Raw genomic sequence first — 15,023 nt, 5'->3', positions numbered from 1 at the left:
TAATGATGACATCAAAAGGTTATCTATGTTATATGGTTGAATGTGATATTGGGATGTTATTTTCCTATGTAACATGATTTGATTATACATGATAAAGGAAAATGTCCTATTAACAGTTTTGGAATATAAAGTTACAGGTATAATTGACATACTATAGAGTCTATTTTGATAGGCGAGAGATCTAGCGCTGGGCACATATTATATTATGACAGTTCTCTAAATCTTAGGAGGCGAGAATGTATCACCAGCTCAAATACCATGAGGGCACGAGTGTTCTGGTGTAGTTGGTGGGATCGATGCATTTAATCTTGACTAGTACTTTGGTGCGTATGCTGGTGTGTTGGTGGATTTATCTGTGTATCCATCTTCAAATTTGAGCCAATAGAGAATGTATCGATAATTAAATGCATGTGTAATGTATCGGTTAATGGTTAATGAGTAAACATGGATATTGAGATTTAATTGAATTATGCAAAACGAGGCGCTAATATCCTGATGGTCCATCGATATACTAGGCAATCAAATGTGTCAAATGAATATGTTTGGGTGATTTACAAGTCAGTTAACATGAAAACTAATATGATTTACAATTTTAATAGCTTAATAGTTATTATGTAATAAGATGATTTCTAAACATGCTATTAAACTTGATTTCATAGTTTTATTGAGGTCTTTTTCAAATTATGTTAACATCATTGAGTATGTGCATCACTCAGCATACGATTTGTTCATTTTTGTGCTTAGGTCTGATATAGGGTCAGTAACTTTGTTGGATTGTGGTGTTTCGAATGACATTTCATGATTAGGTTGTTATTGAGATGTATTGGGCGTTTGAAATAAGCAGGTACAAATTTGGTTTGTAATAAATGGTAAAATGCATGCTTGGAATGTTCATTTTAGGTACTTCAACATTAGTGTCTCGAGACAGCAAGAACGTGTCTCGGGACCACCAGTGAATGTGATGTCACGCATTTGAATCCAATGATTGGGTCGAGAGTGAGGTGTCACACTTTACTTAATCGATTAAGTATTAGTTTAATTAGCACAAGTGCTATTATAATGATTAGAATGATATAAATTCAAATGCGATCAAGTGCCATTTTTTATATACAATAGCTAAACTGTTTATAATTTTTAAACTCCTAAAATGAAAAATACTACGTGTATAAGCACATTTGAATTCATGCATTCCAAATTCTTGTGCAGGATGATTTTAGCTTTTATTATCAATTAAATTATAATTTTGTTTATTATTTATGTATTGGGAGATCAAAATGAAAATTCCATATATATACTCTTTTTATTTTTTCTAATATCAATATTTATTTTAATAATCAATAATACGATAACTCTATTTAAATTAAATAAAAGTTTAAATATATATTTAAAATTTTAATTACATTACTATAAAATTATACTTTAATTTAATTATACGATGTTATAGTTATATCAAATCACTCTTAATTTAGACTAATATTTTATGATAGTAAAAAAAAAACATTTAATTTAGTATAAGATACAAGGAGATGATTACACAATTTAGTTTCTCTTTGTCTACGGAACTTAGTTCAGTGAGAAACATGCATTCTCTTCAACATTTACAAAGTGAACCTACTCAATCACACACCCCGTGATCGTTTCCCTCACTCTTGCACTTCGAAGATACAATATTCTCACCACTATTATCACCCATTGTGATCACAAGAAGTAAAATCACCACAAATGATTTTACTATAAAAGTAACACTCTTACAAAATTATTTTTCTAATAACAGATTAAGTGCCTAAATCTCAATACATTTATCTAGGCAAGTCTCTCAAATATATAAATATTGATTTTGAGATTTGCTTACAATAGAAGATCTATGTAATCTCAATGATTTTTTGAAAATAATAATCATTGATAAAGTAATAAAATGTAAAAAGTTAAGTAATTTAATATTTTTTGAATTGATGCCTAATATAGTAATGTTATAAATTAAGTAAAAATATTAAATAATAGTATAAATAGTTGAATATTATTTTAATAAATCTTTTATCAAACAAAGCTCAAAACTAATTACGGGCCCTGAAATTTTATCAAAGAGATACGTCACATTTTATCTTTCACATATTTAATTTTTTACTTAATTTTATGTTTTAACCATTAAAAATATGTAATAAATTTAAATATTAAACTTAGCAAATATATTATTATCTAAATGTAAATATGAATAATAAACTATAAACTAAACATATTACAAAATTACAGATATCTCTATTATTCATGCTTATTTGTTTATTTTACCAAGTTCATTTTTAATATAGGATGATTCCTTGAATTTGGTAAGTAAGTCTCTTAGTATCTATTATTATTTTTATTTAACTTAGTATCTGAACTTTGAAAATAGATTAATTTTAGTTTTTAAATTTGAAAAATATAAAATTTTGATAACATAGTATTGAATTTGTATTACATCATCACTTAAAAATTAAAAAATTATATAAAATATTAAATAATGACAGTGATACAATCTTAAAATATAATATATAATATTTCAAAAATTGGACTAATAATTAAACTATTCAGACCACTAATTTTTAACTTAATCAATTTAATTAAACTAACAATAAAAGAATAATTGAACCTATTTAACTATTAATTTTATCTCAATTTTTAATTTATACTTGCTTCGAACAATTTTTATTTGACGTGAATAGATTCAAACCCTCTGTTTGACTAATATATCGGGCCACAAATTATATTATCCTTCCATATATTACAATCTTTTGAGTCCATATATTACAATCTTTTGCTGCTCAAAGAGCACAAATTTTTAGGCTTTTTATTTATTTATTCAATGTTGACATTTATTTTTGGCCATACCAGAGTGAGCTACCACATTTTCACCCCATACTGCTTCCCCGTATTAACCAGTGGGGGACTAATCAGTCCTATTAATGGATCACAGCTGCTCTCATGAATACCATTAATGGCAAACCCAACTACATCAAGCGTGTGTCTTTATGTTTCTTCTTCTATTTGTAGCCACAAATCTTTGTATCTCAGCACCAAACAACGATCATAAAGGAAATGGCAGGCGTCGAAGCAGGGAAGGAGGAGGAGGCGACCGCTGTGAGAATCACCGGAAAAAGCCACGTCAAGCCGGGTAAGTTGATAGGAAGAAAAGAGTGTCAGTTGGTCACATTTGATCTCCCCTACCTGGCTTTCTATTATAACCAGAAGCTGCTGTTTTACAAGAACGACGGTGGTGGTGAGTTCGAGGACAAGGTTGAAAAGCTCAAGGAAGGGCTGAGGGTGGTGTTAGAGGAGTTTTATCAGCTAGGAGGTAAGCTCGGGAAAGATGACGATGGGGTTCTTAGAGTTGATTATGACGATGATATGGATGGTGTTGAAGTGGTGGAAGCCGTGGCAGAGGGGATTACCGTCGATGAATTGACCGGTGATGATGGTACGAGCTCATTTAAGGAATTGATACCTTTTAATGGCGTCTTGAACTTGGAGGGTCTTCACAGGCCTCTTTTGTCCATACAGTTGACGAAGTTGAAAGATGGTGTTGCAATGGGGTGTGCTTTCAACCATGCCGTCCTCGACGGAACCTCCACTTGGCATTTTATGAGCTCTTGGGCTCAAATCTGTAACGGTACTTCGAGCTCCGTCGTTGTGCCGCCGTTTCTTGATCGGACCACAGCTCGAAACACCCGCGTGAAGCTCGACCTCAGTCCGGTTGTTTCCTGCAACGGCGACGACGCCACCAAACAAGGCCAGCCGGCGCCGCAGATGAGGGAGAAACTCTTCCGTTTTTCCGAAGCCGCCGTCGATAAGATCAAATCGAGAGTTAATTCAACCCCACCACCGTCCGATGGCTCTAAACCGTTCTCGACTTTCCAATCTCTAGCTGTCCACATTTGGCGACACGTATCCCAAGCACGTAACCTTAAACCCGAAGACTACACGGTTTTTACTGTCTTCGCCGATTGTCGTAAAAGGGTTGATCCACCGATGCCCGACAGTTACTTCGGAAACTTGATTCAAGCCATCTTCACCGCCACAGCGGCCGGGTTGTTATTGGAAAACCCACCGTCATTCGGAGCTTCAGTGATACAAAAAGCTATAGAATCCCACGACGCTAAAGCCATCGATGAACGTAACAAGGCATGGGAAGCAGCGCCGAAGATTTTCCAGTTCAAAGACGCCGGTGTCAACTGCGTAGCGGTCGGAAGCTCCCCGAGGTTTAAAGTTTACGAAGTGGATTTCGGGTGGGGAAAGCCGGTAGGGGTGAGGAGTGGATCCAACAACAGGTTCGATGGAATGGTGTATTTGTATCAAGGGAAGAGCGGTGGCCGGAGCATTGACGCTGAAATCACCATGGAAGCTCAAGCTATGGAGAAATTGGAGAAGGATAAAGAGTTTTTAATGGAAGTATAGTATTTTGCATGGAAGTAGGGTACTGTGAAAATTGAAAGTGTGCTAATTACCGTTTTAGGATTTATTTTGGTGTTTGCAATATTTTAATAATTCGTATTTTTAATGTTTTGTCTTTGGTTGTTGGGTCTGTGTTATTAATGGCAGTGCTGCATGGTTTTGTTTTGTTTAGGTGATGTTGCTCAAATTTAACGACACATTAGAATTAAGGTAATTATGTGGTGTTCTATGCAATAATTTGATAAAATTTAATTATTAAACATAATAATCTTGTATCGCATCAGGGCAAAATTTGCAGAAAAAAGATGCGAACAGCGCAAAAATTGACTTGGACTGAACTATGGCCCGGCTCAGTCTCGGCCCATGTCAACTAACGTTTGAAGTTTGAACTAAGGATGAGCGTAAAAATTCGAAAAATTGAAAATTGGCCCAAACTAGAGCATTTAGACCGTCGTGGAATATGAATTAAAAAATCGCGTTACTTAAATTGAGTGAAATTTATTTATATTTAATTTTAATTTTTTTGTGATGTATAAATAAAATTTTATATTTAAATAATGAAAATAACTTAAAAACCTTACAAAAGTTATTTTTAAACAATATCATGTAACAGTTATGGTTTTTTTAAATATTCCTTCTAAGAATAATATCCAAAAGTAATAAAATAAAATTTGTTTGATTAAAATAGTTCAAAAATAAAAAATAAATATAAAAATCAAAACTAAATTGACACAATGTATAAATATTTAAGATTATTGAAAAAAAATTATTGAGGGTTAAAGTTGCTATTATACTAATTTTAAAAGTTGTTACTATTACTCAACTGGTTAGTAAAAAGATAAAATTAAATAAATGAATGACCATTTTATAATTTTTCATAATTAAATGATTAAAAATAAAATTTATTAATAGTTGAGTGTTATTTTACCTATTATTTTTGTATTTACTTAACTCATCAATTTATATATACACATTGTATCTATTATCTAAGGTAATCCCTACCCCACTTTAATCAAGTCAAACTGAGTGGACCAGATTATGCGTCCATGCCACATCATCCAAATATTTTTCCCTCGCTTTAACATAGTAATTTAAAAAATAAAAGGAAAGAATATATTATTTCAACCTAAATATTATATATTTTTATCCTAATTATTTACATATATTATATTGAATCTTCTTTAAATAAAATAAACCATTGAGATCTTCATTCTTTTTTTTTTTTTCTTTCACTTAGTTTCTTATATATACAAAAATTTTCCTTCGAAAACACAACCCTCAAAGAAAGTGAAAGAAAAAAAAGTAGTAGCTAATATCTTTGCTTGTTTGTTATTTTCAATTCGATTTCTTCACTAATCAAGAAAGAAAGCCAAAGCGGAGGCAATTTCGATTCAATAATGTGATTTTTTTTTTACAATTTACTTTGCATGATTTTAAAACTGTTTTTGATTCAATTGATTTTGAATTTTTTTTTCTGATTTTTTTAGTTGTTTTTGAATTGAAGGAGATAAAAACGGATGGATCAAGAGGAATTGGAGCGGAAAGTGCATTATCACCAAATTACATACTCGGCAAAACGACCGGAATCGGTTCGTTTGGAAGTTAAAGTTGCTGAACATGTATTGACTGGTCATAAAGTTGCTATTAAGAATCTTGATCTCACAAAAATTAAGACTAAGGCGATGGAGGAAAAAGGTATATATAAATTTTTATTCAAATTGTTTGAATGAATGTTTGACTATTTTCGTCACTTTTGGTGTTGATAATTAGTTCATTAATTAGATTGCTCATGTGATTTATAAACTTCTAAATATATCTTTTAAAGTTTGCTTTAGTGTTATTTTCGAAGCTTGAATTTAAGTTTTTCGTCGTTATTGCATGTATTATTGACTGAGAGAGTGCTTAATTTATGTTTTGTTGTAGTAAGAAGAGAGATTAACATATCGAGATTATTTATGCATCCTCACATTATACGACTCTATGAGGTCATCGAGACAACAACAGACATTTTCATGGTCACAGAATATGCAGAATCTGGTGAATTATTTGATTATATTGTACTGAAAAGAAGGCTTCATGAGGATGAGGCTCGCAAGCTTTTTCAACAGGTCTTGTTGGATATTCTTATATATAAATGACTACTATTTGTCTACCTTTTTTTTTTATGAGAAATTACAGGCATGGAATCTTTGTTTGGAAACAGATAATTTCTGGGGTGGATACTGCCATAAGAATATGGTGGTTCATCGAGACCTTAAGCCCGAAAATTTGCTTCTGGATTCCAATTAAAATGTGAAGATTGCTGATTTTGGTCTGAGGAACGTAATGCAAAAGGGTCATTTACTGAAAACATGTTGTGGCAGCCCAAACTATGCTGCCCCAGAGGTAGGAGTTTTGTGAATTAAGATTAATGATTGATTTTTTACTTATTATGATCTATAAAAAGTGTTTGACACGTGTATGGTTAGAAAATCATGTGTTTAATACTATGTCAAGTAAGGGTACTTAAAGAAAAATGAAGAGTCGAAGCAACATGAAGTTCTTATGTTGTTATGATGCGATTTTCTAATGTATGCGGATCTCCATTGTTACAGATTCTTTCTGGCAAGCCATACACCGGACCTGAAGTGGATATATGGAGCTGTGGTGTTATATCGTATGCCCTTCTTTGTGGCACCCTTCCTTTCGAGGATGATAACTTTCCTAACCTATATAAGAAAATCAAGGCAAATGACATCAAATTTATATTTTTTCTTAGTTCATGATACATGTTTCGTAGATTTCTTTAACGAATAGGGTCCTGATTGGATATTTTTATGCTCATATATGATCTTTCTCTTTGTTGTTTCTCTATCCTGTCTATCATTTCCACATTGGATTTTACATTATTTTTTGTCCTTCAGGCCGGAGTTTACACTATTCCAAGTCATTTATCTTCCGGTGCTAGAGACTTGATCGCACGGATTCTTGTAGTTGATCCAACTAAGAGACTGACCATTCCTGAAATCCGCCAGCACCCATGGTTTCAACCATATCTGCCGAGATATTTAGCTGTTTTCCCACCAGATACAACACAACAAGCCCAAAAGGTTGGTTACTATTTCCCCTCATGAGCTCAACATAAGTTGTAAAAACAGGGCCGACGTACATACTATATAGTTACTGATTGATAAACATAAATTTCAGATTGATGATGATATCTTTCAGCACGTAGTTAGGATGGGATTTGAAAGGAACCATTTGGTTGAATCTCTTTGCAACAGAGTTCAAAACGAGGTTTCAACTTTTTCAATTTTCCTTCATGGGTTTTAGGAATTGTTTCTTATTTCATTATCTTCCAGGGAACTGTTGTTTACCACTTGCTATTGGACAACCGTTTTGGCCTCTCCAGTGACTATCTTGGTGGAGCTGAGTTTCAAGTATGTAGCGATGTACTATTACCAGTAATGGAACCAGCTTCTTTCATGCACCAAAGTTTGACATTGCACTGGTTTTTATTTTTATTTTTATTTTTTTACAGTATCGAGGCCATTCTATTCCAAATCATGATGGAAGTACTTCTCAAAGCTCTGCGAGCAATCCATGTCCATTGGGAGAATATAAGGAATTATAACATCAAGTGGGAAACAACAATGGTTACTTTGAAACATCGATCACCATCGTAAACGGCGACGCCGAATGTCATCATATTCGAAGTGCAGGTAATGTCTAACCGATTATCCTGATAGCGAATATAGAATTTATTTATAGGAGGAAGTATTTGTGTAAATAGTGCATTACTAAAGTAGTTTCATAGTGATATTGGTTTATTTATAGGAGGAATTATTATGTAAATACTGCATTATTAATGTAGTTTTATTAACTGGAACTAAAATCGAAGATTTGGTTAACAGGTCTCTTTAAAGATTATTTAGTATATTATTTATAATAATGATAGTATTTTTTAGACAATTTTGTAAGTGTAATAAATATAGTATAATTAAAATATAAATATATGTACATGTACGAATTGAGTTGAGGCCTCGTTGGCATAATGACAGTATTAAAAGTAATATTGATAACTTTATTTTCTATGCATTAGTAGATAATTTTACCATGCATAACAATCTTAATTTATTTCTTTACATTAACAAACTCCCAAAACGGGAGAAGTGCAAGCAGACAAGCCCCTAAGCAATGTCAGAACAGCAAAATTCATTAAATAATCTATAGCTGCTATAATATTATATCCTATAGGAACCCGCTGCCTAAATTGCTGACTCATACTCGTGATAAATAAAAAAACATAATTATATTTATAAAATATATAAATAATAAATGAGGAGTTCATGGGCATGTTTTGAAAAGTCACGTCTTGCATCAATGTCCGCGATCTGCATATCTCAAGATCAATTAGGGCCTGCGTCCTACAAAACATTACTTCTCGGCTGAACTTCATATTGGACCATTCTAGCATTTGAATGTCTACTAGAGGTGTAAGCATCTTGGGCTGATAAGATTGGTTTGATTTTTAAATAGCACCTGTACTAGTTACGTTATTTGAATTTTTAGCTCGGATTTTCCTATGAATAATCATTTTCATTTTTACTTTCGGTCTTGATATCAATCCTCATTTTTAACTTTGACATCTAAAGATATAGAGACTAATATCTCTAAATATTCGTACAAGTATGAAATTTGGTAAAAATATTATGGAGATCCCTATATTAATAGTTCGATTATATTTTGTTTCATTTACTCAAAAAATAAAAATTAATTATTGTAGGTTAAATTAAAGAACAAATTAATTTTCTATTAAAATTTTCATCTATTTTATTGTTAAAAACTTGCATGGATGACAAAATATCAAGAAAGTTACATGTGAGTCGCACGTCTATCTTATTTTGATTCTGACATATATAGACCAATTTTTAAAAGTAAAAATGAATGAAATTTTTAATAGAGAGATAGCTCATTTTTTAATCTAATACATAAGAAATAATTTACATATTTTTTAGTAGAGAGGACAAAATGAATATATCTCATCATCATGTCCTAAAAATATCATATCTAAGTTCAAGAAAAAAAACACATAATATTTTACGAAATAACAAAATTAAAAGGAAAAACAATATTTGAGGAAAAATTACCTATTAAAAAGAAGAAAAATAGCCGTTGCCGCTCTCCAAAATAAACCCTAGATATTTCAAGAAGTAGCCGTTGCGCATTCCAGAAGAAAATCTAGAATAAAAAATTACTCGAAATACAAGACGTTCGCTTATTATCATTTAGGCACTCACTATAAAAACTCCATTGATTCCTCCATTAATCTTCAATCAATTCTCGCTCCAACATCTCCATCTTCGTCTACTCTAGCATCGCATATCATCTCTCAGATCTTTTTTTTTTCTCTGGCTATAACGTTTTCCATTTGATTTTGTTTTTGTTGATTGTTTTCTTTTTCTTTTAATTTTGGAGATTGAATTTTGCAGGTTCTGGTTATTATATATATATATATATTGGATTTTGCTTAATTATTCTTTTTGCAGGATCTTAAATAGTTTATCACTTTTTGTTTCTCTTTTATTATATATATTTGGATACTTGATATTATGGATGCAGGATGTTTAAGTTCATTTTCAAACTTGAAGGGTCAATCTAGATGCCCGCTTCAAGAACAACTTCTCCAGAGAAAGAATTCCAAGGAAAATGTATATATTTGAACTTATTTTATTTAATTTCAACGATTGCAAATCTGCGGTTTTTTTATTTATTTATTGCAAAAGAACAACTTTGAATTAATCGATAAATTAGAGTTTGTAATGACATTGAAATTGAATACGCTTTTATTGTTATTGTTTAGATGGATAGATTCATACCAAACCGTTCAGCAATGGACTTTGATTATGCGCATTACATGCTGACCGACGGAAGGAAGATCAAAGAGAACCAAACAGCATGCTCACCTGCCAGGGAGGCCTACAGGAAGCAGCTGGCTGAGACCTTGAACATGAACCGCACCCGAATCTTGGCTTTCAAGAACAAGCCACCAGCACCCGTCGAACTCTTCCCTTCCGAGCACTCAACGGCTTCAGCTCATCCGACCAAATCCTTAAAGCCTAGAAGACATATTCCCCAGGTAAGTACAGCATGATGTGGATACTTTGGATAGTTCAGAAAATTTTGTTTCAATAGACTCTAATATGATGCGATTTTCAATTCTTCAGAGCTCTGAGAGAACATTGGATGCTCCTGATCTCGTCGACGATTTTTACTTGAATTTATTGGATTGGGGCAGCAGTAATGTACTAGCAATAGCACTCGGAAACACCGTGTATCTGTGGGATGCTTCAGATAGTTCTACTTCAGAACTTGTCACTGTTGATGACGAAAACGGACCAGTAACAAGTGTGAATTGGGCTCCTGATGGTCGGCATATTGCCATTGGCTTGAACAATTCCGAAGTACAACTATGGGATTCGACTGCCAACCGGCAGGTTCAATATTAAAGTCTTTGCTGAACAGTTTGCAGCTTCTTCTTATTGTTCCTCCATTGTTTAATTTTTCCCTTTGTTGCTGCAGCTGCGTACTCTGAGAGGTTGTCACAGATCAAGAGTGGGTTCAATGGCATGGAACAATCACATTCTCACAACAGGAGGAATGGATGGTCAGATTGTTAACAACGATGTGAGAATTAGATCCCATGTTGTCGAAACTTACAGAGGCCACCAGCAAGAGGTTTGCGGGCTGAAATGGTCGGCTTCCGGGCAACAGCTAGCCAGCGGAGGCAATGATAATGTTGTTCACATATGGGATAGGTCCATGGCATCTTCAAGTTCACCAACTCAATGGCTACACAGGTTGGAGGAGCATACCTCAGCTGTCAAAGCCCTTGCCTGGTGCCCTTTCCAGAGCAATTTGCTGGCCACAGGTGGAGGTGGCGGCGATCGAACCATAAAATTTTGGAACACACATACTGGTGCATGCTTGAATTCAGTTGATACCGGCTCCCAGGTTTGCTCATTGCTATGGAGCAAGAATGAGAGGGAGCTATTGAGTTCCCATGGGTTTACTCAGAATCAATTAACTCTTTGGAAATATCCATCGATGGTGAAGATGGCAGAACTAATGGGTCATACATCTAGAGTACTTTACATGGCTCAAAGCCCTGATGGGTGCACAGTGGCATCAGCAGCAGGGGATGAGACTCTAAGATTCTGGAATGTTTTTGGGGTCCCAGAAGTGGCTAAAACTGCTCCGAAAGTGAACCGTGAGCCATTCTCTCAGTTGAACCGTATCCGGTGATGAAGAAAAAGACTAGGAGTGGTGGCGGTGCCGTTGGATTCTTTGTTTTGTAAAGTTTTTCCTCTGATGGCATGTGTAGAGTAATGTTAGGGATAGTGGGATAAATTGTTCATCCCCGTGTACATTATATTTTCAACTCCTTATTGAAATTGTTTCTCACACTTGAATTTTTTTTTCTGCTGACATATTGAATTGGAGAATTGAAAGAAAGTCTTTGGTTAAATTATGGATTTTATTCTCTATATATTTAGTTAATTTTAGTTTTATATTTTTCGAATTGATTAATTTTGATAAAAATATTATAGAGGCTTATGTGTTAGATGTTATATTGTATTTTAGCCCCTATACTAAAAATAGATAAATTAATCCATCTACATTATATCAAAGAGCAAATTACCTTTTCTATTAAAAATTATATGTTACTTTTACTCTTAAAACTAACATGGTTAACAAAAATAACCAAATGGTAGTAAGTAGTGACATGTGATATGTCATGTATACCTAATTTGAAAATGACTAATTTGGAAATAACTTTTGTAAGAACTAAAATTTTAGAATTTGAAAAATATAATGACTAAAATTGACCGAATTTTATTGAGACTAAATCTAGATTTTTGCAAAATATAGGCACTTAATAATAAAATTTAACCAAAATATTATTAGTTGAGATTTATATATATTAAAAATAATGTAACATCCACATTTTAACTCGGGGTTAGGTACAAGTGATGAATCAAGTTAAGAATTAGTATAAATTTTTGAAATATAATAAATAGGAATTTTGAGTATTAAATTAGGAAGTATATAGACCTACTAAGAAATTAGAAAAAAAAATAAAAAAAGTACTCTTTAGATAGGAAATTTTAAAATAGATACATTGATTTAGTTGAAAGAATAAAGAAATTGTTGTGGCCAAAGTAGGAAAAATATTAAGTTAAGAGATATATTATAGTTTTAACACCCCTAACTCGTATCCGCTGCCAGAACAGGGTTTCAGAGCATTACTACCATTTACAGATCACTAAAAAAAAATTAAATACTTACCGATTCAATGCATCATATAAATAAATATATTACCATTCAATCAACAGTTTGACACTTGTATAAACATCAAACAGCAACATTGTTAGTATACTTGCACATATCTCATATAAATTCAACATTGATATATCTATTTTCTCAACATATTGCACTTGAGTTTAATAATAGTCTCAACTTACATAATTTCCTTGTCTCAACTGTAACGCCCCTTACCCGAGACCGTTGCCGGAGTCGAGCACAAGGCACTACTAAACTTATTTGAGCACTTAACCAAATTTAGATAATTTATATAATACTTTTCAGACAAGCTGTCCAACTGTGTCATAGTTGCTAAATAATTCATATCTCGAGTTATAAAACTCGAAATCCAAATCCGTAAATTTTCTCTGAATTTATACTCATATATCTACTTACCAATTTTTTCTAGAATTTTGGTCAAGCCAATTAGTACAGTTTATTATTTAAAATCTCCCTGTTTCAGGGTTTGACTACTCTGACCTTTGTGTATTACGAATCAGATATCTCTCTGTACAGAGCTTCAATGACTATGCCGTTTGTCTCTAATAAAACTAGACTCAATAAGGAATCTGTACATATAAAGTATGACTTCTAATTATCTTTGTAAAATTTATGGTGAATTTCCAAAGTCATAACAGGGGATCCAAAAATCGCTCTGGCCCTATTTCACAAAAATTTAAACATCTCATAAAATATAGCTCATATACCTGTTTTGCTTCTTTCATATGAAAATAGACTCATCAAGATTCGATTCCATAATTTATTCATTATTTAATTCCATTTCTACTATTTTTAGTGATTTTTCAAAGTCAAACTACTGCTACTTACCGAAAACTATTTTAGTACAAATATTGTTAACTAGTTTATAACATCTTTACTTCAATTCATTCAAACTCTATACATGCCATATAAATCTTTAAACATAAAACAAAAACTACCGAATTGATCTGAATAGTGTGCCCTGTTGTGTTGATCCGATCTACCCACTTCACTTCAAGTCAATCTACATAAAATATTAAACACACACAAGTAAGCTTATTGAAGCTTAGTAAGCTCATAGGCATATAAACACAAATCATATCAAATATCGTACACAATCATATATCTATTAGTTTAACTATTTCATCCTCCAAATCACAATTTCATTAATAACTCATTGGAATAATTTCCATATGGCAACTCACAATTTAACTCCCTTAGGCCCATTTCTCATTCACTTCATTGTCAAATTAGGGAACAATAAGGAATTGAGTGCTTCATTATCACATTGCCATAGTAAACCATGGACTTTCACATTGATACGCATCACACACGAAGCCATAACCTTGCCATGGTCTTACGGTTCACATATCATACCGAAGCCATATCCTGGACATGGTCTTATACTAATCACATTATCACATTATACCGATGCCATAGCCCACTATGGTCTTATCTGAGTCACATTATCACATTGCACCGATGCCATAGCCCAGCTATGGTCTTAAACGGGCACACTTGTCACATATGTTTCGTCAACTCATCAGGGTCACAGAATAGAAGCACTCAAATCCATTGTTCCTACTAATTTGTACTTTTAGTTACACATTATTCATTAGTTAATGCAAATTGATAGTATTCATCAACAATAAAATACTTTAACAATCATAATATTTTCATATCAAAACATTGAACTTTGCCATATGAACTTACCTGGACTAATTTGTAAAAGTCGTAGAAATTCAGGGACTATTCTTGAATTTTCTCCTTTCTACGATTCAGTTCGTTTTCTTGATCTATAATTATAAAATCATTCCTTCATTAGCATCCATTTCAATTCTATTTCACTTCACAATTTATGCTGTTCAAATTTCGAAATTGTACTTTTACCCCAAAATTTACAATTTTCACAATTTAGTCCCTTCTCAATTCACCCATCAATTGAACTAATTTTTCTCAATTAACACTTTATTTTATCATTATAAACTATTTAAAAACCTTTTATATTCTTAATTTCAACAGAAACCTTCAATTCACAACTTTTTCACAATTAGGTCCTAAATATCATTTCCTATCAAAATCACTTAATAAAACCACCTTAATATAAAATTAGAACTTAAATTTCATAATAATTTATCATAAAATTCCCTTATCCATCCAGGGTAACTTCCAATTTCACCCATAAAATCAAAACTAATAAATTCTACAAGTGGACCTAATTGTAAAAGTCATAAAACATAAAATTATCAAGAAAAGTAAGAATTAAACTACATGAT

The 15,023-nt window shown here is 32.5% G+C and overlaps 2 protein-coding genes, 1 long non-coding RNA gene and 1 pseudogene across 3 annotated transcripts; 3 read left to right on the top strand and 1 right to left on the bottom strand.

Moving 5' to 3' along the window:
• The first annotated feature begins 2,810 nt into the window (after positions 1 to 2,810).
• LOC108457188 (BAHD acyltransferase DCR-like) lies at positions 2,811 to 4,639 on the top strand. Its single transcript, XM_017756097.2, has one exon. It carries the CDS (start codon positions 3,073 to 3,075, stop codon positions 4,426 to 4,428), a length of 1,356 nt encoding a protein of 451 aa, XP_017611586.1. The 5' UTR covers positions 2,811 to 3,072; the 3' UTR covers positions 4,429 to 4,639.
• LOC108455107 (SNF1-related protein kinase catalytic subunit alpha KIN10-like) lies at positions 4,566 to 8,320 on the top strand (annotated as a pseudogene).
• A 1,309-nt stretch (positions 8,321 to 9,629) lies between these two features.
• Positions 9,630 to 11,932, top strand: LOC108454608 (cell division cycle 20.2, cofactor of APC complex-like). Its single transcript, XM_017753122.2, has 4 exons — positions 9,630 to 10,115; positions 10,268 to 10,543; positions 10,632 to 10,901; positions 10,987 to 11,932. The coding sequence occupies exons 1-4, from the start codon at positions 10,017 to 10,019 to the stop codon at positions 11,707 to 11,709; spliced, it is 1,368 nt and encodes a 455-aa protein (XP_017608611.1). The 5' UTR covers positions 9,630 to 10,016; the 3' UTR covers positions 11,710 to 11,932.
• A 1,625-nt stretch (positions 11,933 to 13,557) lies between these two features.
• Positions 13,558 to 14,666, bottom strand: LOC128283751 (uncharacterized). Its single transcript, XR_008274161.1, has 2 exons — positions 14,461 to 14,666; positions 13,558 to 13,771 (listed from the first exon to the last, which is right to left on the bottom strand). It is a non-coding gene; the product is annotated as an uncharacterized LOC128283751 (long non-coding RNA).
• Positions 14,667 to 15,023: the final 357 nt, after the last annotated feature.

The sequence above is a fragment of the Gossypium arboreum genome, chromosome 11, assembly GCF_025698485.1.
Source record: "Gossypium arboreum isolate Shixiya-1 chromosome 11, ASM2569848v2, whole genome shotgun sequence".
NCBI classification, from domain to species: domain Eukaryota; kingdom Viridiplantae; phylum Streptophyta; class Magnoliopsida; order Malvales; family Malvaceae; genus Gossypium; species Gossypium arboreum.
This window is presented reverse-complemented; position numbering and strand designations above follow the sequence as displayed.